The 25000-nt window shown below is 41.1% G+C and overlaps 1 protein-coding gene across 2 annotated transcripts; it reads left to right on the forward strand.

Annotated features, from left to right (window-relative positions):
• The first annotated feature begins 4159 nt into the window (after positions 1–4159).
• pemt (phosphatidylethanolamine N-methyltransferase) lies at positions 4160–20893 on the forward strand. 2 transcript variants are annotated; one of them, XM_079695321.1, is made up of 3 exons: positions 4160–4753; positions 10609–10716; positions 20364–20893. In XM_079695321.1, exons 1-3 carry the CDS (start codon positions 4469–4471, stop codon positions 20547–20549), a joined length of 579 nt encoding a protein of 192 aa, XP_079551447.1. In that variant the 5' UTR covers positions 4160–4468; the 3' UTR covers positions 20550–20893. The 2 variants fall into 2 exon arrangements, with proteins under 2 accessions (XP_079551447.1, XP_079551448.1); XM_079695322.1 differs by lacking the exon at positions 20364–20893 and adding an exon at positions 15654–15742 and having other exon boundaries at positions 4171–4753.
• The last annotated feature ends 4107 nt before the right edge of the window (positions 20894–25000 follow it).

Here is a 25000-nt window from a genome sequence, read left to right on the forward strand (position 1 = left end):
TGCTACAGATGTTAGTGCTCTACAGCTCCTCTACCACAACTATCAGCAACAAGTGGACAAGGAGAACTACATGTTGCTAAATCCACCGCCACCATCCTACTTTTGGTGTATTTTGTGGCGGAGGTACAGCGCCACTTACAGGCCCGCCATATGTACTACAGCGTCTCCAGCGGGTCGAGCGGTCTCGTGTGAAGGGACACGTTTATTGAGCAGTATCCGTGTAAAAGGAAGACTTTTTTTATATCGAATTCGGTTCGTTTCGTTTTAAATGGGGGTCTTAAAGAGGTCATATTCTGTCTCCATGCTTTAATGTTCAAAAAGCTCTTTATTGTTCTCATACTGCCTGTGCTGCAGCACCTCTTTTCACCCTCTGTCTGAAACCAGAGCCCAGTCTGCTCTGATTGGTTAGCTGGCCGGCTCTGGTGTGATTGGCCTAGAGATGTCCCATCCTTAGCATATAACAAACAATGTGTTGGAGCGCTAGCCAATAGAAGTGCGAAGGTTACATAGTGATGTCAGGGATGTAGGTATACACAACATTTGCATAGTAGCAGTCAATGGAAATCAATGAAAACACTTGAATACACAATGACGATCATGTTTATTGCCAATTTGGTTTACACAATCATATTGCTTTGGTGTGTCATGGTTGGTATATACACATAATACTGCACAAATAATATACAAAGCTGTTGCAAAAGATCACTAAGGACCAATCTCTTTCTGTTCTTATCAGGCCTGTAGGTCCTCACAGTGTACAAAAACATATTAAAGTATAAAAAACACATGCAAGAAAGCCACACACACATCTCACACGTATTGCTCCCCAGAGGTAAACACAGCATATCAGACAGAATCATTTCCTGCAGCTCCGTCTCTCACAGCGAGAGGAACAGCAGGAGGCTAAATGTTTGCCTTTCAACAATCTCTCTGTACATGTGGAAGTGTTGAATCATTACACAGATGAAAAATAATCCTAACGCTATCAAACTCCCATGATAGCATGTGAGAGACAGAAAGGTCAGTCACCGTTCACAGTAATAAAGCAGAACATCACACGCTGTTATTCATTCAATCTAAAGACATTTGTATTGATGTATTTAAGTTGCATGGTTGATGTTTGAATACTGTCAATATGCTAATATGACGTTGACCTAATACTCAAATTCATTATATATGTTGAATAAATAGAGATTGTCTTTGCAATGGTACTAAATAAAAAAATCTTTAAAAAAAAATTATACATAAATTGCAATTTATTTAAAATGCCAAGTTTAAGGAACTGCCTTGTCACTTTGATCATACATGGAGGTGGAGCCTATAGTTTTAATTAAAAAAAATATTTTTTTCAATCAATAAATCTCATTCATATTTACATAACATTACATACATTAAATATAAAACTGACATGGTATAAAAAAAACGCGAATTATTAATAATAATATCCAATGAATGTCAGTCACCCAAAATTACGTCATTGGTGTTACTGCTACAAAAAACGCTTTTATTTTGAAGTAATGTACTGTCTCTGAAGTGCGTCCTGTAACAAGAGATCATTTGAGGCAGTGCAGTGGACAAAGACATAAGGACAGTCAGATACTTCTTACTTTGTTTGTTAAAGGTGTCATTTTATCTTCAAATTGTACGTGTGTCTTTCAAGTCTGTCATTAGTGTTACTCATTGCCCTAGGGGTGAACATTGGAATGGGAACATGTATTGTATTGAAGAGTTAAACGATTTTGATATTGACTGAAGCCTATTTGGTCTGACACATGGCAGCCATTTTGTTAAAATTGTAGTGTTTTCTCCAAATTGTCACTGGTGTTACTCTTCTTCCTGGTAACACGTAACACCAGTGACGTTCCTATGTAAATAAGCTTTGTATAATGTATACAAATAATAAAAATACTTTAAGCTCTACTTGTTGTGGATTCATCAAGTTAAGAGTTAGTTGTTGCTATTCAACAGGTTTTAGATGTGTTTAGAAGGAATATATTTCAGCGGATTTGTATCACCCAGATTCCACCTTTTCTGTAGAATGACTCATCAAAATGGCTGAAAGAGGACATATTGTGCTCATCTTCAGGTTCTTATTTGTGATTTGTGCCTCTTTTGTGTCAAGCTTTAATTTGCAAACAACCTATACATGATCACAGGTTAAGCTATCCAGCAGCAGTAATAAAGTAGCGCCACATTTATGCATCAACAATCATAATCCTTCTTCAAAATAAAAGCCCCAAGTGTACTGTTTTCTAACAGGAATTGTAGGATTAGGTTTACTTTTCAAAATAAAAGCCCCACAAAGTCATTGTATCCATAGAGTAACTCAAGATTATGCCTGTTTTTCAAAATAAAAGCCCCACAAAGTCAATGTATCCATAGAGTAACTCAAGATTATGCCTGTTTTTCCAAATAAAAGCCCTGTAAGGTTTTAGCGCTAGTATCCTGTTTAATTGTTGTGTTTTTAGTGTTTGTCTATCTGTCTTATTATGTTAATGACTCTACCCTCACTTTCCAGGTGTCTGCACTTCCTGTCCGTGTGTCACCTGTTATACCTCATTCACACCAACGGTGTTTCAGGGCCGGTTCGGAGCTGGAGCTTGAAAAGCACCGGGTTTTCCTGTTCACACCGCAGCGGAGCAGCCTCTTAGCTCCGGAATCCGGTTCATTTCAAGCACCAAAACATTGTCCGGTCAGAGCAAAAGCACCACATACGTCACGCTTACGTCGAGGCGGGGGCGGGGGCAGGGTCTGGGGCGGGATCAACTCCTGAACAACAACAACAAGCCCGCGTTTTATCCAGTTTGTACACAACGATGGAGAAACTTAACAAGCAGCAGTGGTCCACTGAAGAGACCAGCTACCTGCTGGGAATCTGGTCTTCTGAAGAGGTACAGAGGAAGCTGGAGCACAATCGGCCATTGTTGTCGTTGTCTGTGTGCGCTGTGAGGGGTTTCCACGCGGTTTGGCTTTATGAAGCAGGCACGCAAACGGTTACGTCATGACGCAAACGATGACGCAACGACGCAGCACCAGTCGGACTCTGGTCGGTGTGAAAAGAGCCGGAGCTAAACCGAAGAACCGGTTCTGAACCTGAAAAGCTCTAGCACGGAGCTTGAACCAGAGTTGCGTTGGTGTGAATGAGGTAATAGACTGATTGTTGTTCCCGCCCCTGATTGTGTCCACCTGTGCCCCATTACCTAATCTGTGTGTGTATATAGTCCTCTCCCTTTGTCTTGTGTTGGTTTGTCATATCCACGCCTGTTTACCAGTGACCTGTTTAGCATTACCTAGTCGAACCTAGTGATTCTACGGAGAGTCCTAGTAGATCCTAAGTCATTATTGAAAAGCTTTGTGTTCTTTAAAATAAAGAATATTACAAAGCAACGGAATCGAGCATCTGAGTTCTTATGAGCCCATCGTGTCAAGCCCTACAAAGTCAGTGCATCCAAACATCAACTCAATATTATGCCTCTTTTTCAAAAATGAAAATGTGTTTTGCATGTGGTGCGGGAGAAAGTGAGGAGGAAGAGGATGAAGAGATGGAGGAGAGAGACCTAATGAGAGATAATGTCCACCTGCAGGCTGGATGTCATGCTCGTCTGGTTTTACATGTTCTCTGATGAGCGGACAGTATATCCCTCCATGTCTCCTCCACATGGGGCTTCTGATCCAGAGCAGGGGGTCTGAGGAGCCAATCAAAAGAGAGGAGGGGGGGAGAGAGCCAGGAGATGAATAGCAACATGTCAACAAACAAGAGGAGAAAAAACAATATCAAGATCAAAGGACAGTGAAGTGGTGAAGAGATGAAGGGGAGAGGAAATTACTAAGATATTCACGGAGAAGAGGACTTGAGTAAAATTAGATATCAAGAGGTAAACAAAGGATGGGGACAGAGGAGGAGGAAACAGAGAGGAGAGGAGAGAGAGAGGGAAACAGAGAGGAAAGGGAGAGGAAAAGAGGAGGCAGTAAATACAATTAAGATGGAGGGAAGGAAAACATTGAGTACACTCAAGAGAGAATGAAAGAAAAATGGGGAAAAGAAGCAAGGAGGTAAAATAAGATGAGAGAAGAGATGAGGAATGGAGGGATTAGATAGCGAAAGATAAAAGGAGATGAGAGGGATAAGGAAAGAGAACATGGAGGAAGAGGAGACTAAGACAGAAGGAGTGGAAAGAGAAGACTGGATAAGGAACATTTTAAACAATAAGAAAATAAAAATCTAGACTAAATTAAAGGAAACACACATTGACCTTGTACAAAATAAATACTTTTGAAAACTATTTTCATAGATGCCAATTCTAAAATTAAAGTAATTCTCTCTAAATAGGTTGCTGTATAAACTGTTACTAGTTTGAGTCATAACAAACATCATATTTGTTAATGCAAAAGTCTTATTTTTCCCCTTTGAATTGAAATGCAGAATATGTGCACGTGAGACACCTACTGCTTCTCTCCACTGTAACTGATGTATACTATGAACTACATTTCCCAGGGTGCATTGCGCGGGGTGAGAGGTTATCAGCACTTGTGTAGCTACTTCATAGCAACTGCACATCTCTTTCCCCGAAAAATAAGGACTTTGCACTCGAAATTGTGCAATTTTCGTGATCTTTCACACATATATGAGGGCTGGTGTTCCCCGGTGCTCATGAGCGACGTGGCCGCTGTGCAGGACGGTAATCTCGGGGAAAACAAGTACCCTGTGCCGCTGGACTGCTGCGGAGGACTCAGCAACGTGGATTACTCCAAGGTAAAACTAAAGACTGTTAAATAATAAACAGGTTGAGCTGGTTTAATTAACACGCATCAGATTAACCTCTAAAACGAGCAGTGATAGTCTCTGTTTGACCGACTGAACTGAATCCGTGCCAGCAGGAAACAGGCGGTACAACCGGATCTTTCAAAATAAAAGCGAACTCAAAGGAAAGTAATATGGAATTTACTGTATGGCAACATTTCACATTCATGACAAGAAATGGGCTGACTCCAAACCACATTGAGCAGACTTTTACATAGAATTAAAGCAAAATGGCACCACAATTAAAATCATTAGGAAAAAACAATCAAAATTGTATTTAAAATATTTCCTTTTTTTAAATCTTTCTTCTTTTTTAGTAAGTTTAAAAAAAAGAAATCTAATGTTGACTACAAGTAATACAATCACACAGGCTATGAATAAGTAAAACTTCGATTAAACATCATATCAAAGCAACATTTTGCATCAAATTCAATAAAAACAACACAAATTATATTTTTAAACTCTTGTTTTGAATTTAATGTTGAAACCTCCTACATACAAATATCCATTAACAATCAAAAATGTTTCCAACCAGTTTGTGCATTACATGTTCTTAATTCTCATTTATTTAGACAATAAATCTGGATATGTTTTGCCTGCAGCAGAACACATTGAATGGTCCCTCTTTTGACTAAATGACCTGAAAGATAACTCACTCGAGGTCAGAGCCCTTATTAAACTGGACAGGTTGACCCTGACCTGAGACCTGTGTCAGCCTGTATCTCTGAGAACAGATGAGGAAAAACTGATCTGAGACCAGTATGATTTTATACTGAACAACCGAAGCAGCTGGAGTAATTGTTGGGTATATTTTCAGTAATATCAGTGAAATTAAATGGCTTTAAAAGGATTGGATCAGATGTTTTGAAGAGGGTTTGTGTCAGGTACGTGTCCATAATCAGTCTATTACCTCCAGTAGATGAGGATTGGTGGCCTTATATATATAACGTTTAATGAAAGCAATGGACTACTGTGGACAATGGAAGCAGCAAAACATATTTTAACACATTAACAAAATAAAAATCAGTTTAAATGCACGCTATATTTCGAATATTATAAGCGAACTACCTTGACGTCAGACAAACTGATGTTTCCGACTGGTATCCTTGAAGAAAATATTTCAAGATATTACTGGGGTTTTTCCAATGGAGGAAAGAAAGCATAGATAATGTTCCCCAACAGAAAGGCCTGTACAGTGGCATGGTAAAGCAGTGACTATATTCTAAATAAAATGCGCATTTAAACTGATATTTATGGTTTTAGGTGGCCAAAATATGTTTTGCTGCTACCTCTCCACAACTGTACAGATTATAGTTTCTGTGTTGGTATTCCTGTCTATACACTGATGAAGGATTGCCTTATACAACGCGTACAACTTTATACATAGAAGTTATTAATACTACTTTAAGAAATATGAACTATCCCTAAATGAGAGGGAGCCAGATAATTGTGGCAGAGATACAGCCGCTATGTCTGATAATACAAGATACATGTACACCAAGATGACTTCTACTTATGTTGCTGTTACACTAATCATTTTAATACAATGGACTCCTTTTTTTAAATTAAATGTGCCTTTTTAAAATGGTATGAAATGGCTATATGTTCCTTGTTGCACCAACACTATGATAAAATACATAATTCAGGCCCTTGACCTATAACGGTACGTCCACACGGCAGCGTCGCGTGCCTCAACGGATACGCTTCCCCTTCACTTTGAATGGGGTGACGTCACGCTTTTCCGAACTGCATTGTGGTTCCGTCGCGTAGGGATGCCGGAAACTGACCATGATCAAAATAGAAAATCGGACAGCCCTGGCGAATAATAATAATCGATTATTCGACGCCCGCCGCCCGCGCCCGTGAAATTGAGTTTGACACCCCTGCTCTAGCCAATCAAACCGCGTGCTTGTGTGTCCGGGCCGGTAGATGAATGTGATTGGTTGTTGGTTGCACGCCAGACACGACCCCCAGCAAGTTTCAACGCGACGCTGCCGTGTGGACGTACCGTAAGAAATGTGTTGATGCTCTTACTCTCTTGCATCACCAGGCAACAGCACTCCAGTGTGACAGAAGAGAAATGCCTCTGCTCCACATCATATCCATCATTAAAATACAATTGTAGGCCAATTTGCAAAGGTCCAATTTCCGAAAGTAGGTAAAGAAACAGGCCAAGTAGAGCTAATTGTATTTTACTTCCAGCTTTTAAAGTTGAAATACATGGTTAACCATCCTTTGAGATTTAAATGGCACTCTCTTTAAGTGCTTTATCTTGTTCTTAGCATCTTTTTTGGCAATGGTTTTAGTTGAACTCCACTATCTTGATGCGTACAACAGCTTGTATTCTTTTCTCAGAATCGGATGGAAAACACACATTAGTTTGCATTATCTTTAGGAGATTTAAAAAGCATCCAAACATTGAGGCCATTGACCTATAACAGTGGTTCCTGACCTTTTTTCCCAAGAGCCCCCCCAAAGGACTCCTGTTGGAAGTTGCCCCAGACACACAAAACACACAAGGGGGGGGGGGGGGGGGGTAATTAAAGTTTCAAAGTCTCAGAAATGCTGCAACTACTCCCACAAACTGGATGAATGTGAAGTGTTTTGTTAAAGGAGGATGGAAGCGTAACTAAGGAGCTCTATTGGAGTGACTTTGATGGTTACTGGACTCAGGATTCATTCATTTGGATTCCCGCTGTATGAAGAAATTAAAGGACGACGCAAGTGGAAACAATTCACAAAGGGATTAAACTGTTTGAAACACATGCTCAAAGTAAGCCGGATTTTGCCGATATGTTTATGTGGATTCAAAAATCGTAAATAATCTACAAAATGGAGGAGACCGATCTGATCGGAGCAACTGAGACAAATAATCCAACTGAAACCGGCATGGACGATGACTATGTTTTAGAAATGCTCTTATCCAGTAAAGCCCGGTTTGGACACTTTACGGGCAGAAGAAACATTTCTATTAAAGAAAGAATTATACATTTCATTCTTTTTATGCCTTTAATAGCTACTAACTTGAATTTTTATTCAAATTAATTAATTAATTATTGTAATGTAGAGACAAGGCTTTTAGTGACAATCATGTATTGCGTTACAATTATATATATATATAAAAAAAAAAAAAGTAAAAAAAAAAAAGTCTAAATATGATATTTGGCCTCAAATCATCTGAGGCCTGGTGCCCCCCCTGCGGTCTTTGGCGCCCCCCAGGTTGGGAACCACTGACCTATAAGACATACGTTGATGCTTTTACTCTCTTGTGTCACAAGGCAAAAGCACACTGTGTGACAGAAGCAAAATGCCTCTGCTCCACATCATATCAGTCATTAAAATACAATTGTTGGCCAATTTGCAATGGTCCAATTTCAAAAAAGTAGGTCATCTGTTTGTCCAATTTGCTCACAATGAGAACATTGTATGAAAGTCCATTACTGTGTACACAACACAACACAGAAGTAAAGAAACGGACAAGAACAAGTTGGTCCAAGTAGAGCTCATTTTATTTTACTTCCAGCTTTTAAAGTTGAAATATAACTTTAACAATAAAAAAGGATCTTACAGGCAAAAATAAATCTTCTCTTTAAGTGCTTTATCTTGTTCTTGGCATCTTTTTTGGCAATGGTTTTTATTGTACCCCGCTGGAGAATTTGTGCAACCAAATGTTTATCTTGATGTTACTTTTATTCTCACATTAGAATATGATGGGAAACACACATTAGTTCACATTATCTTTAGGAGATGTTCTAAAAAGTTGAAGGGAAACCTGTATCGTATCTCCATTACCATACAGAACTCCTACGGTATTTTAAAACGTTTCAAAAGCTTTGGATGACAAAAAAACCTATTTCTCTCAATGATATTGTGCATGGCTGTGTCTCTCAGGTGGAACATTTGTTTTAATTCCAGCTTTGAAAGTTGAAATATTACTTCAACAATAAAAAGGATCTTACAGGCCAAGAAAATAAAAGGGGCGAAGCCTGCGAGCTAGTTCAGGCAGTCAACTCGAGCACCAATGATACATTAACACGTGACGCATCTCGTCCCTCTTACAACCAACCGAACACATTCTTCTAAACATGCCGCTCTATTTAAGCTGCCAGGTCTTCCTGCCTCTGCCTCACCATGCTGCTGCTGCTGTGTTCACTTGCTATTGCTACGTTCATGTTCCTGCTGCTGTGTTTCATGTTGCTGCCGCTCGCCTTCCCCCCCACCACCCCACCTTCCACCCCAGCTTCCATCCAGCTTCCACCCTAGCTTCCACCCCAGCTTCCACCCCAGCTTCCACCCCAGCTTCCACCCCAGCTTCCATCCAGCTTCCGCCCCAGCACCGCCCCAGCTTCCGCCCCAGCACCGCCCCAGCTTCCGCCCCAGCTTCCGCCCCAGCTTCCGCCCCAGCTTCCACCCCAGCTTCCACCACAGCTTCCATCCAGCTTCCACCCCAGCTTCCACCCCAGCTTCCACCCCAGCTTCCACCCCAGCTTCCACCCCAGCTTCCACCCCAGCTTCCATCCAGCTTCCGCCCCAGCACCGCCCCAGCTTCCGCCCCAGCACCGCCCCAGCTTCCGCCCCAGCTTCCGCCCCAGCTTCCGCCCCAGCTTCCACCCCAGCTTCCACCACAGCTTCCATCCAGCTTCCACCCCAGCTTCCACCCCAGCTTCCACCCCAGCTTCCACCCCAGCACCGCCCCAGCTTCCGCCCCAGCTTCCACCCCAGCTTCCACCACAGCTCCACCCCAGCTTCCACCCCAGCTTCCACCCCAGCTTCCACCACAGCTTCCATCCAGCTTCCACCCCAGCTTCCACCCCAGCTTCCACCCCAGCTTCCACCACAGCTTCCATCCAGCTTCCACCCCAGCTTCCACACCAGCTTCCACCCCAACTTCCACCTCAGCTTCCACCTCAGCTTCCACCCCAGTTACCGCCCCAGCACCGCCCCAGCTTCCGCCCCAGCACCGCCCCAGCTTCCGCCCCAGCACCGCCCCAGCTTCCGCCCCAGCTTCCGCCCCACCACCACCCCAGCTTCAATCCCAGCTTCCACCCCACCACCCGCCCCAGCTTCCGCCCCAGCTTCCGCCCCAGCTTACGCCCCACCACCACCCCAGCTTCAATCCCAGCTTCCACCCCACCACCCGCCCCAGCTTCCACCCCAGCTTCCGCCCCAGCTTCCACCCCAGCTTCCACCCCACCACCCGCCCCAGCTTCCGCCCCAGCTTCCGCCCCACCACCACCCCAGCTACCACCCCAGCTTCCACCCCACCACCCGCCCCAGCTTCCACCCCAGCTTCCACCCCAGCTTCCACCTGTAGGCTCGGGGGATAGTTATCTAATCATCACTCAATGTTCTCTGTCCATCTGTGGATTGATGAGGCCCGAGCCTAGATGCCAAACTCAAACTATATGCTGCTTCTAATAAACATATCAAGAAACACGTGAGTTGTGTGACTGAAATGGTTTACTTGGTTATCCATCCTTTGAGATTTAAAGTGCTTTATCTTGTTCTTGGCATATTTTTTGGCAATGGTTTTAAATGTTACCCCACTGGGTCTTGATGAGTACAACAGCTTTTATTCTCATAACAGAATTGGCTGGAAAACAAACATTAGTTCGCATTATCTTTAGGAGATTTTCTAAAAAGCTGTTAAATATTGCGCTAAATTTGAATGGAAACCTGGTACAGTATTTCCATTGCCAATACAGAACTCCTAAGATATTTAAAAATATGTTATAACCAACGACGGATGACAAAAAACATCTTTCCTTCAATGAAAAAGTGTTTTTGTGTATGGCTGTGTCTCTCAGATGGACGTGACCCTGATGAAAGAAGTCCTGAAATACATCAACTTTCGAGACTCCAGCTTTTGCATCGCAGTGATCGCCATCATCTTCAACCCATTATTCTGGAATGTGGTAAGAAATACTCTACATGTTGAAGCTTATATACTTCATCTTGTGCAGCCTGGGTAATCTAACAAACACCGAGTCGTGAAAATCATGACCATTAGCCAAACTATCGCCAGAAACTATAATCATGATTTGATTTTGATTGGATACAAACCATTTCTCTACAGCATAGTAATATTGGTTGAATTCTAAAGGCAGCCATGTGTGTCTTTACCATTTTCCACCCAAGTTTGGTGCTTGTAATTCGCTTAAAATGTAGTTTTTTGCTGCCACTTACAACATGAAATCCCTACTGTGTTTCCTGGCGCTGAATAATCCTTAGACACTGATCATAACAAGCTAAGGAGTGACTTAATGTATGTGTTCATTAACTCATAATTAATTATCTGAGGTGGTGCTTTTGACTTTGCCAAGTGAGAACAATTCATCCATTGGTGGGAATCTGGTGAGGGATCATGTCCTTTTTTCTGCAAATCGAATTCCTTCTTCTTGAGTTGTGTGACCCTCCTGAAGCCCTATTAGTATATAACCTGCAACAGAAATGAGTTTTTACGTTTTATACCTCTGGAAAACCTACGTGCTCCTCCTCACACCTCGATTCCACCGGGCGTTTCAGGAGCGTTTCAGAAGCGGAGCGTCTTGCCTGCCGGCTCGCAGTTTTAGTTGATTTGGGCATATTTCCTGGACAGGCTACTTTGTACAGATAAAGTTAATAATGATTGTAATATTACAGTTCTAAACGACATGAATCAAAGATGTGTTGCTGTATTTTAGTGGTAAAAAAACGCATTCATCATCATAATTATTCTACATATATTTACACAGTGCCTGTAGACCGGAGGAGAACGCTGGCATTTCTCCTCCTACTTGAAAGACTATGCAGGGATAGGGTCTGCAAAACTAGTTTCTTTTGGGGATGGGCCGGATGCTCTGACCGGTCCACTTCCTGCCCGGCGCCTCTGCAACTCTTCACGTCGCGTCGAAAATAGACTTGCATCCTATTTTGAGCGGAGCCCAGCGCCGAGACGCTTCTGAGCCGTAGCGCGGCGCGTCTGGTGGAATAGCACCCATTGACTAGAGTGGCCGCGATCGCCGCGGCACAGGCGTAACGCGACGCAGACGGACCCGGTAGAATCTAGGGGTAAGCTCTGCAAAAACACCATCAAAAAGGGTCAAATCCCTTTTTATTACAATAAATTCTGTAACAAATTGCTTAGAGAATTTGATTCATAGTGAGTCAAGTCGTAGCTTTCTATCTGTCCATTCAATTACAGGTCATCCGTCTTCATCACATCAAGACAAACTGTCCTAAAAGTGTCCCTGAGAATGATACAACTTTTAGAGAAGTTTTTACTTGCCGGACAAGATAGTTGTATATCAGTATATCTTTAATGTGTAGGATCAGGATAAGGCAGGATAGATATCTCTATGACTTAGTATTGCATCTTATCAGGCCGGAAACAACGTTGGTTTTCTGGGTGTATTGACGTCAAAGTGAATCCTCAGTCTTTCCGAACGCCTTGAAAGAGAATGCTTCATTATTATTTTCAAAAGATGCTTAAGATGCAGGAGTGCTATAGAGACTTGAGTGACACATCACATCTTCTTCAGTGATGGTGGTGAATCATGCAGTCAACAATCACTGACAAGCTTTACATAATACTGCAATTAAAGTATTTTAGTAGAAAAGAAAACTCTCTCTACGTGTGCTGCCCGCCAACGCTGTTAATGGTGCATTTTGCTGTCAAAGTGCCACATTAATTATAATGTAGTTGCTCATAACTAAGAATGTAGGAATTTTAAATGCTTAATGTGGAAAAATGACAAATTGCCCAAGAGAGATGAAGTTATGGCGTTATCTACATCTTATTACACGGCTTTGTCGAAGACTCTGTTCTGATTGGTCAATTTGGACGTTCCAGAGGTTGTTAATTATTGCTATTAGACCGTTGCTAAGGAGAACAGACCGTTGCTAAGGGGAATTAAGTGCAGTCATATCAATCCACCGAGAGAAATCCGATCAATTTAACGTCAGATGTGGACAAACAAACATTATATTTCTCCATCAGAAAACAGAGTGGAAGACAGGAAGTAAACACTAAAGGGAACAGCAGAAGAAGACAGACAGGAAGTAAACACTAAATGGAACAGCAGAAGAAGACAGACAGGAAGTAAACACTAAAGGGAACAGCAGAAGAAGACAGACAGGAAGTAGACACTAAAGGGAACAGCAGAAGAAGACAGACAGGAAGTAAACACAAAGGGAACAGCAGAAGAAGACGGGAAGTCAACAATAAAGGGAACAGCAGAAGAAGACAGACAGGTAGTAAACACTAAAGGGAACAGCAGAAGAAGACAGACAGGAAGTAAACACTAAAGGGAACAGCAGAAGAAGACAGACAGGAAGTAAACACTAAAGGGAACAGCAGAAGAAGACAGGAAGTCAACAATAAAGGGAACAGCAGAACAAGACAGGAAGTAAACACTAAAGGGAACAACAGAAGAAGACAGACAGGAAGTAAACACTAAAGGGAACAGCAGAAGACAGACAGGAAGTAAACACTAAAGGGAACAGCAGAAGACAGACAGGAAGTAAACACTAAAGGGAACAGCAGAAGAAGACAGACAGACAGGAAACACTAAAGGGAACACTATGGACAATAACAAAAAAACCTTGATCAGTGCTACCGTCATTTAAAAATAGTTTTAGGCAATATGATCATTTTTAAATCAAATGCCTCACTGCACATTAACCCATAATTATCTCCAGATTTGATAAAGTTTCTAAGCTATTGGGTCATTTTTGTAAAAGTTGGTGTATTTTACTGCAATTAGTAACACTACGTAAACAGTAGCATGTGTTTCATTCCAAGTTTGTCATTTTCTTACCCTGAGCGGTGACTCATCACATGCTCGGCACACTTCTTACAGTAGCTGTCCCTTACAAAGAAAAACAGATAACGTGCACATGATAACAAATCAGCCTTTTTGTGCATTTTGCTGGAAGATCATCTGTCAGTGTCTGTAACGGGGCTCCTTCAGGCAAACATCATCTGGACTTATTGAACCCAAAGATAAAAGGTATTTTCTTTTTATCTGTTCGAGCGTCAATGGTTTTTTTTTTTTACTCCACAATCTCTCAAAGGGTAAAGAAAGACACACAAAGAATCAATATTTGTCATCACGTCTGTCACATGTGACAGCTTTGAAACCTGATAGATAGATGGATGGATGGATTGGTAGGTAGGTAGGTAGGTAGGTAGGTAGGTAGGTAGGTAGGTAGGTAGGTAGGTAGGTAGGTAGGTAGGTAGGTTTGATTGATAGAAGAACGATAAGAAGTACCCTAACCCTAGTACTTTGGAAAATGTTTGCATTGCAACAGCATAAAAAACACAAGGCAATGTACATAAGAGAAACTAAGACACAGAAATAAACAGTCCAAAAATATTTCAGAATTATAAATAGAAATAAAATAGCATTTAAAAGATACAACAACAAAAAAATGTATACATGTGGAAATAGATAGTAAGAAGAAATATATTGAATGTGTCACGATCTGTCTGTGTTGTGTTTTGTCTTGTTTAGATCTGTCCTTGGTTTCCTGTCTGTGTGTGTTCCCTCCTACCTGTTCCCTCCTACCTGTTCCCTCCTACCTGTTTACTTGATTGTGTTCACCTAGTGCCCCTGTGTTTTCTCCTCCCTCCTCCCCTGTCTCTTGTTTCGTTGATTAGTCTTGTGTGTATTTAAGTTCTGTTTCTGCTGTCTGTCATTGTTTGTTTCTTGTTTGCCTGTGACTGTGTTCATGGGTAGTGTTCTGTTTGTCCGCGTTAAACCTTGAAATAAAGGTATTTTCAGTTTTTTCTGCATTTGGGTCCTGCCTGCTTCACTCACCCTGACAGAACGTTGCTTCTAGCTTGCACCTTTGTGTCTACTCTGCACACACGATTTAAGGCACGTGTGCATTTAAGGCAATTACATTTAGATGAAAGCTAATACTGAAGCACGTTCCTCACCATGATTTGTGACACTGTCGCCTTGTTTGATGGTAAACCATGTGCTGTGCTGCTGACAGCGCTGAAGGGTTAACTTGTTCGTGTTCGGAAAGGCTGGAATGTTCTTTCTCACATAAAACAATCACGTCGCCTAAGGGCTGTAATTTCATCGTTTTTTGGGTGGTTTTCCAGCTAATTTAAATCCAATTCCTCTTTTCCTTTTTGCTGGTCATCATCCAACTATGTAATGTTCATGTTTAAGATTCTCTTTTTCACTTGAGTGGTTGTCTTTCCACACCTTTATAAATGACGTGGTTGTGGGTAAGGCTGCACTTTTAATCAAAATGTACTAATAGTTATATGGACTAGTGCAGTATTCAAATGGCAGGAATCACAGTATTTGTTAAAGTCTAATTATGTATCCAAATACTTTTTGAAGGAAGTATTGTGCAGCTGCAGACTGATGAAAAGATGCTTGCTTACTCCAGATCCAAATATAAACTCACACTATAATCATTTAATGTATTTTACAATCAAAACAAGAATTATGAACCAAATTCACTTCAATATCAGTCGAAACTAATTTTACTTTTTCAAATGAATGCAACTCTAGTTGGAGTGAGTCGAAGAAAAAAGATTTACAATACCAACAACAGTTTTTTGTTACTTGTTGGCGGCAGAAAAACCTCAAACACTATCAAACTAACACCTTATTAAGTAGAAATACACTTGTTTTCATCCTTAGGCAGACAAAAATAACACTAGCAAACATTCAGAGTTTTGTTTCTGGCTGCTTCGGATGTGTTTGAATGTTTTTCTGCATTTCAGCTGTTGGGTTTTGTATTATAAGGACAATGATTGTATTTGTATATCTACATACATTCAGACATCTTCAGTGCTTGAGTCATTGAAGGAGAAAAGCTCTGACATTGTACTTTCATGTTCTTTCAGTCCTTCCTTTTCTGGTACTAAGCAATCAAGAGAAGAGGAAGCGTTTTCTCAGTTACAGGCTCAGGTAATATTGTGAGGATCATCCCGTCCTGTCTCTGATGTTCTTGTAATAAATAAGAGATGGTTGATCTGACCTGGAGAGTCTGAACAGAAGAGGCTTTTCAGAATGAAATGACCCAGTGATTAACTTGTAATACAACATGCAGCTCTTTCAAGAAGCAGCATTTATATTGGGCAGTTCATTATGTTCCAGGAAGTACAACGACTCATTACTGGTGCGCTAATGTTGAGAGTTTAATAGCTTTTACGTAATTAACGTTAGGGTCAGTCACAACCAATGGAGACAATCTCCACGTCCCAACATCATACTTGTCAACCCTCCCGATTTTCGCGGGAGACCCCCGCTTTCATTTTCCTCTCCCGGGTTTCCTCCCGGGCTCATATTTCTCCCGCATTTCTCCCGATTTCGGACAAAATCAGACTTACACACGACTGTTTCCACTCTGACTTTAATACAGCTACACCATTGTTTGGTTTCCATGGTAACACGTCTCTTTAGTAACGCGCGCAACTCAAAGTCTGAGAGGGTGAGGCAGATAGTCACAGAAAAAAGAACAAGAATCGACAACTACTCTACTCTCTGCTCACTCCTTTCCTGCCCACACATATGCTCCATCAAGGACGGCGCTACAGGCCGCAAGTCAGTGCACTTACAACTACAATAAGCATGTTAATGTTAATCTAACAGCTCCGGCGATCTACTAGCACCCCCCCCCCCCCCCCCATTTTGCAGAAGTAATCCACCTCCAAAACCCAACGGAAAGAACTGAAACTCTTTTTTATATCGGTAGCACAATTATCAGGAATGAGTAAAGAGACAAGGACAGAGAAACAAACTAGGATGTGTTCGAAGGGCAAGAAAAAAGGGGAAAGAGAAGGTTGAATGTGACGCAAACGAACAGCAATAGTTGTAACGTTTTTATTTTTAATCCCACATTTTAGTCGTAACGTTATTGCATGTGCGATTGTTGCATTTTACGCCGTCTTCATCATCTCTTCTTCGTCATGAAAAAAGGTCTTTGAGGAACATAAATCCTTCAAAAAGTCAAAACAATTCAGACCGCAGGCAAATCCAACTTCCAATTGGTTTTGTTGCGTGTCACATTTTAAATTGCGCTGAAGAAACTCGCATTTTAGTGGCAGGAGAGGCTTCGTCGAACCACAGAAGTGAAAGAGATTACAGAAGATGAGAAGAAAGTGTAATATAAAACTAAATATGTGTTTTCTGTTGTTTCTGTGGAGTGGGGCTTTTAGTACAAAACACTCCAGATACACATTGACAGTCTCGACCTGAAAGTAACATGCAGGTGAACGCTGAGCTGTTCAACCTCTCAAAAAACAGCTGGTACCAGTTATTTGAGGTTGAAAGGAAATCCCCTCCTGAATGATAATCCCATTTATGAGCCTTTAAAGCACATGCAGAAAGGGACTCAGTGGCTGCTCTCTAATAATGGAGGTATACTTTGCATTAGTCCTGAACACAGTGTTCCTTCTGTCAAGGCTTTGATCAGAACGTACAGGCCCCCAGCAAACTAAACATTTCATCTTGACTTGTCCATTTATAAAACCCTGATCACACACACACACATTCTTTATCAGAGAGACAGTCTGTCTTTCAGCCGCCTCTCCTTACCCTGAAGCTTTTACCCTGAGCACTGATTTAAAAGGGGTGTGGGGAGGGGGGGGTCATCCGGTGATTAGGCGTGTGGCGCAGTGGACTAGTGCGTTGGTGTTGGGATTAGGGGGTCACAGGTTCAAACCCCACTGCAGTCAGCATGTCGCTGTGTCCCTGAGACACTTCACCCCAAAGTGCTCCTGTGGGGATTGCCCTCAGTATTGAGCTTTGGATAAAAGCATCTAAAAAGTGACATGTGATGATGATGATGATGATGATGAAGATGAGGATGAAGCTTTATTTATACAGCACTTTTCAAACAACACATGCAGCTCTAAGTGCTTTACAAAAGGACACATCACAAGTTAAAAACAAACAACAAGAAATTCCCCTCAGATTATTTGTTAAGAACTTTTTAAAAGGTACATGCAGCAAAAAAAACATTTTGATGATGATGATGATGATGATGATGATGATGATGGTGTCACTGCCTCCCACTGAGCGGCTGTGATCGTCAGCCGAGGTGATCGATGTCATGCAGAAAGCTTCTTTCCTGTCTTCCTTTGTGTGAACATGGCTTTGATGAATTTCAAAAAGGGTGATCGATATCACGGCTGCAGGATTTGGAAAAAATAACTTGTTTTTGTGATTATTTTTCACTGATATTGCAATTGCAGATATTACAGTGAATTACCATCTTAAAAAACGCAAGTTTTGTTTTAATTGTAGAATATGGTAACCCTTACCCTAACCATATTTAGCCTTTACCAAATATTAAGCTTGATTCATTGTGCAGCCCTTATTCATATCTATCGGGCATTTCAACATAGGGGGTTGAACAGCTTTTAGAACCAAATGGAATATCACTTACACTCTCACTCTCTTCCAAAATGTGTTTTTTTATTAACTTATCAGATAACATTGAATTGCATCTCTATGACAAAGAACACAGTGCTGGACTTCCTTATCTTGAACTTATATTCTATTCTAGCATGTTTGTTTGAACTGTTCATAGATATCTAGATTATGTTTAAATAAAACAATGTTAGTTATTTTTAGCCTTGCAGTCAATTTCAGCGAGACACAGCGAAACCCAGCCCGAACACACACACACACACCCGCAGCCTGGCTGGGAGTTTGTGTGTGTGCTCACAGCCTCGCCGCGTCCCGCCGCCTCAGGGAGGAGAAATCGGCAGCTGAGAAAAGATTGAGTGTGTGTGCGTGAGGAGCCGTTACATTATTGCAGTCTATTTCCCAGCCTCTGAACAGATCCTCAAACATTTCCCCGTAAGGCAAGTTGGAGATTATTTAATCCAAAACGTAAAAGCCTGAACCTGCTTCTTAATCAAGCATTAGCATATTGCTATGTTACTTCCTGATCAATCAGAATAAATTACTGTTTTCATTCTGCTCTTTTTGATGTTCCTATTAGACACTTATTTCTGTCCTTTTACTTTTTCCAAAACCGAGAATTGGAGTGTTTCAAAGTATATTTGTAAACGTTGTCCCGAGTCATCTTCTTTTCTTTTTGGCTCTTCATCCTCCTCTCGTCCCTATCTCCCCATTTCCCCTCCCTGCTGTTTTCTTTCTGCTGCACTCAACACCAATTTGTGGTCACAGGGAGGGTTACTGATTACCACTGAGGTGTTTCCTGTGTGACACCGCTTCCAATCCCCGGAGTCTCTTCTTATCCAATATCCTCAGTGTGTTTACACCTCTGCCTGTTCTTCTACTTCTTTTGTTTTGGTGCATCTCAATGGTCTGCAAAGGCTACAATCGCAGAGACACAAATGAAAACCTTCACGAAGACTAGATATCATTCAGTTTTCTACTCCAATAATGACCATGTTCTAGATTAATCACTAGCAATCAGATTGCGAGGGGCAAACAGATTTATAAACAACGTTTTTTTTGCTTCAATTTTAAACTTCTGCATGACTACCTTGTGATAAGTTTATCAGAAACCAAATCTTTATAAAAATTAGCTCAAAGTAGGACAGGGTTTTTCTTTTCAGCTGTACATAACACAACATTTAGTTTTAGTATTCATGATCATGTATGTAGTGTCTCTACTTTAAAGAGTCCTCTCCTGCTGATGTTCAGGTGTATATCAGTATGTAGTGTCTCTACTTTAAAGAGTCCTCTCCTGCTGATGTTCAGGTGTATATCAGTATGTAGTGTCTCTACTTTAAAGAGTCCTCTCCTGCTGATGTTCAGGTGTATATCAGTATGTAGTGTCTCTACTTTAAAGAGTCCTCTCCTGCTGATGTTCAGGTGTATATCAGTATGTAGTGTCTCTACTTTAAAGAGTCCTCTCTTGCTGATGTTCAGGTGTATATCAGTATGTAGTGTCTCTACTTTAAAGAGTCCTCTCCTGCTGATGTTCAGGTGTATATCAGTATGTAGTGTCTCTACTTTAAAGAGTCCTCTCCTGCTGATGTTCAGGTGTATATCAGTATGTAGTGTCTCTACTTTAAAGAGTCCTCTCCTGCTGATGTTCAGGTGTATATCAGTATGTAGTGTCTCTACTTTAAAGAGTCCTCTCCTGCTGATGTTCAGGTGTATATCAGTATGTAGTGTCTCTACTTTAAAGAGTCCTCTCCTGCTGATGTTCAGGTGTATATCAGTATGTAGTGTCTCTACTTTAAAGAGTCCTCTCCTGCTGATGTTCAGGTGTATATCAGTATGTAGTGTCTCTACTTTAAAGAGTCCTCTCTTGCTGATGTTCAGGTGTATATCAGTATATAGTGTCTCCACTTTAAAGAGTCCTCTCCTGCTGATTTTCAGGTGTATATCAGTATGTAGTGTCTCTACTGGGACATGTCTCCATGCTTTAATGTTCAGAAAGCTCTTTATTTTCCTCATACTGTCTGTGCTGCAGCACCTCTTTTCACCCTCCGTCTGAAACCAGAGCCAAGTCTGCTCTGATTGGTTAGCTGGCACGTGGAGTTTAGCTTTTGCTGACCGTTTACATGCACCAAAACCTATGTAACACACTACAGGAAAGTGACTGCACTCTGATTTAAATCCTTCAGGTGAGAGTTAACAGGTGTGGTGAGGAAGGAGAATACATATGTGCTTCGAGTGGGACTCTCCATTGTTGTTTGAGACGATGCATCATTCAGATCCTCACCTCTCTGCACAGCAACAGGTCGTCCCTGTCCCAATGTCCCATCCTCTATATCTCAAACTCCTCCAGCGTCGAATCTGCTGCAACATGAATGAGATTACATCAGGTCGCTCTGACTCTGAGGAGGGCAGTCCGTCTGGTGTTTTCTGTTTTCTATCTCTCCTCGGCCTGACATCACAGCTGCAGATAGCGATACGTGGGAACGAGCTGTGAAAGTAGAGATAATAAAATGTGCACGCAAGATGATGCTGTCCTTCAAAGAAACAAAATAACTCTCCAGTCCAGAAGTAGAGGATTGGAAGATGACGTTTGTTTTAGAGATGGACTGCAATATAAACAGCATTTAACAATATATTTGCTCTTGCTGATTGATAACTCACTGCTACAGTTTAGTTTCTCCTTTCTCATAAAGTCAATTTTGGATCCTGTAGTATTTTTAAATTTTTAATTTTAATCATCCAGAATATTTTATATTGTTTTGTTTATGTTTGATATAACATTTTTCATTTAATTGTTAATTATCTACTTTTTGAAGTATTGTATTTTAATGTCTGAACACACTTCTGCTTCTGTAATGAAAGAATTTCCCAGATCAGGATCAATAAAGTATCTATCTATAGCAGACAACAGAACAACAACTAAATGTGTTGTTTAACCCTCCTGTTGTGTTCGGGTCAAATCTGACCCATTTACTACTTTTATCAATCAGAACTTTTGTTTTACATTCGATTGCATTAAGGCTTCATGATATCCTTCACAGTAGACATTTGAACATATGTATTGCTGATCACCACTTTCATTGAATTGTGGATGATTTAGTCAACTGTGTAACACCCATGGTGTTCCCCGCCATAAAGAAAAAGAAATAGTAACCATCCGGATCAGATAACACACACACACACACACACACACACACACACACACACACACACACACACACACACACACACACACACACACACACACACACACACACACACACACACACACACACACACACACAGAACAATTTGACACATTTCCCGCTCTTATGTGCCCCTCCCCCCACATGGATCACACCTGGCACACGCAATACATGTTCAGTGTCTGTTCTTTGTATATTTACATTTGCTGATCACCACTTTCATTGCATTCTGGATGATTTAGTCAACTTTGTAACACCCACGGTGTTCCCGGTCATTTTGAATGTCCATGTTTGTACTCGTGTTTTCCTTCTTAAAATGTTTTTGAAATATTTTGAGATTTGACGGAGCAGGGTGTACTTGTACTTTTTACTAGTCCTTTTATTCGAGATGTGTCTGTTGTTTGTTTTTAGTGTCAGGATGGATCCCTTGTCTTTTTCTCTGCAAACAAAATCTACCTACGGATACAAATAAAGAACCTGAACCTTACTTAGAATTTCTGCGTGGAAATTGTTGCCGAAGTAAATGTCACTCCAATGTTGTTCAGTGTATCTATCTAGCTCTTATTGCTATTTAAAACATTGCACTAGTCTATATTAGATTTTTGATCCAATGTGGATTCATTGTGCAGCCCTTCTTAAACCTAACCAGGCCATAATGTTAAGTAACATCGTGAATAAAAGGCCTTTTTATATTTCCAAGCGCTACAAGCAAAAGTCAGCGTTACATAAATCCACATGAGCACCCAAATCCAGATTTGTTTGCAGATTAGAAGCTGATTCAACACAAAGGTGTCCATACATGGAGCCAGAGCTGAGGCCAGTTTATTCACACAGCACCTTTCAAAGTGATTTATACATATGAAAACACAGTAAAAGTATTAAGATATAGTGCAACAAAAGACACGTCATAAAAAATTATAAATATATATCTTGACATGTCGTTAAAACTCAAAGAGAAGGCAAATAAAAGAACCTAACATTGAATAAGACGGGTATAAAAGACAAGGCAAGGCAATGTTCTTTACAAAAAAAAACATGAAATTCATTAAGATAACATAACACATAACACATAAAGAACTGTCATTTTAAAATATGTTACAAACAATACAAGCTACATCAAATAAAAAAGGTGTAAAATACAAGAATTAAAGTTACAGTGCAGTTCAATATTCAAGATGTTAATAGTTATTGATTAAAAATTGCCCTTTTTTGGTTCATATTTGTATTTTTTGCATCTACTATGAAATGTTTACATGCTTTAATGTTCAAAAAGGTCTTTATTCTTCTCATACTGCCTGATTTACGCGTTAGCCGACCATTTACATGCACACAAACCTCAAACGCACTACAGCAAAGGGCAAACCCCAAAAAGTAGATAAGGGACTCTTTAAAACTAGACTGATGTTAGTGAGGACTGAATAAGCTGCAGCTGTCGAATAGCAACACCATTACGGCCCGTCCACACTACAGCTTCGACAGCTTCAAAAACGGTTTCCAACGCGTCTGCCCATTCACTTTGAATGGGGTGACGTCATGTTGCCTCGCTTTTCGCCGAACTGAATTGTGGGTAGCAGAGCGGAGCTTTCCTGGCGTTTCAGGCTGCAAAAGTTGAGCAATGTTCAACTTTTGAATCTTCTGAAGCTTTCGGTGGAAGCGTCAGCCAATCAAATCATATGCCAGTACAAGCTCTAGCCAATCAAACCGCTGCTTTTGTGTCAGGGGCGGGAGATTCATGTGATTGGTTGTTTGTCGAGCTTCAGACACGCCCGCCGGCAAGCTTTCTTTGAAGCTGTAGTGTGGACGGGCCGTAACAGTCTCTTTTTATTACATTACGTGAAGTTGAAGCTTTTATCCAAAGCAACTTACAATAAGTCCAAAACATCTTAAAGGCCCCATGTCATGCTTCTCTGGTTATTACCCGTCCCCTTGTGTGTTATGAAGGTTTTTCTGCATGTAAACGGTCTGCAGAGTCAAAACCCTCAAAGTACACCCTGTAGTGAGTAAAACTCTAACACAGAGAAGACCTGTCTATGCTGCCCCAGAACGCCTCGTTGGACATTTCTCTTTTTCAATTTTTTTCTTCCGGGAACCAAGTGACGTAACGACGACCCCTCCGTGGATTGGTAAATTTGGACCAATCCGTGGACTTAATTTAACGGCACCTCACACACTCAATCTTTTCTCAGCTGGGACGCGGCGAGGCTGTGAGTCGGTGTGTGAGCAGTGAGCACACACACACACAAACTCCCAGCCAGGCTGCGGGTGTGTGTGTGTGTGTGTTCGGGCTGGGTTTCGCTGTGTCTCGCTGTCTCGCAGACGGCCACTGGGCTCATAGGGGGGGGGGGGCAGGAGCTCCAACAAGCCGTTTAGGACAGAGAGTGAATACACACACTATACATAGATGCTGTATGAGAAACCAAGGTGAGTTTGGAACATTGAACAATATAAATGTATTCTAGTAGACCTCAACAATGGAGATATGATCAGTAGAAATGGCCATGACACGGGACCTTTAAAAGATACAAGCTCAGAACAACAAGAAAAATGCAGATATATACATTTCAATCAAGCCAGATCATTGGAAGTGCTGGTGCATTAGCGTCAATTAAGCTAAGCACTCTGTTCTGTTGGGTTTAATTGAAAATAAATGCATAGATCAGAGTCTACCGTGTCGTACTCCATCCCTCAGAGGTGCTGAGCAGAGAAAAAGAATCGAATGAGTCCCGAAAACGAGCAGAATTATTTTTATTAAAAAAGTGAAACTGAGAAAAAATGGAACAGGACGAGCATGATGTTTCATTTCATCAGGAGGTCCTATAGAAATGTCACAAAGGAAAGATGTTATCAGAAAAACCTTCGACAGCTAAATGGAAGATAAACACAAAGATAAACCGCACAACGTGAGGTCAACGTGACCTCCAGTGAATAATGTCATACTGTGCATATGGGGAGCTTGTGTTGAAATGTGATGAAAAGAAAGAAAGCAGTAAACTATACAGAAAGACTTAAGAAAGCTGAATAGATATTTCTAAAACAGCACAGGGTCAGTGAGAGTTTGGGGGGAGGAATTGGTCATGGCACGTGTCACCTCTCTCAACAGTTAGTCAAATATAACATAAGTTAGCAGTAAGCTGTGGAAATCAAGCCAATAGTTGCTATTAAATATTCGAATCAACTAACAGCCTTCTTTATTGGATTAGGAACATTTGTTTGTTTGTTTTTAATGTAAATTGTACTTGTTTTTAAATGCACCTTCCACCTAGATTTTGGGGTGCATTTGCAAAACAAATTCAGCGACTGTCGAGGTTGTCTTGGGACGCGTCCTCTTCTGACGTCTGGCAATATTACCATAAAAGGCAAGATGCATGCAAACTGCAGATGTGGTTTTGTGATGAAACCTTTGTTTTCTGTGCTTCGGTGGTGGCAGATTTTAGCAGAATGAGATTCAACATTTATTCAGATTATTTTTTAGGTCTGACGCACAAAGTGTTTGTTACAGAATGCAAACTTAATGGAAGTTATATTTAGAATAATTATTAGCAAAACGACGTGTGTGTGTGTGTGTGTGTGTGTGTGTGTGTGTGTGTGTGTGTGTGTGTGTGTGTGTGTGTGTGTGTGTGTGTGTGTGTGTGTGTGTG

Source organism: Notothenia rossii, assembly GCF_949606895.1.
Source record: "Notothenia rossii genome assembly, contig: scaffold_421, whole genome shotgun sequence".
Taxonomy (NCBI): Eukaryota; Metazoa; Chordata; class Actinopteri; order Perciformes; family Nototheniidae; genus Notothenia; species Notothenia rossii.

What these genes read in the sequence shown, in the direction of transcription:
- pemt (XM_079695321.1), top strand. Translation starts at nt 4,469, where the DNA reads ATGTATACTATGAACTACATTTCCCAGGGTGCATTGCGCGGGGTGAGA. An exon ending in GCAACGTGGATTACTCCAAG is followed by an intron (nt 4,754 to 10,608) that starts GTAAAACTAAAG and finishes TGTGTCTCTCAG; the next exon opens with ATGGACGTGACCCTGATGAA. An exon ending in ACCCATTATTCTGGAATGTG is followed by an intron (nt 10,717 to 20,363) that starts GTAAGAAATACT and finishes TAAATCCTTCAG; the next exon opens with GTGAGAGTTAACAGGTGTGG.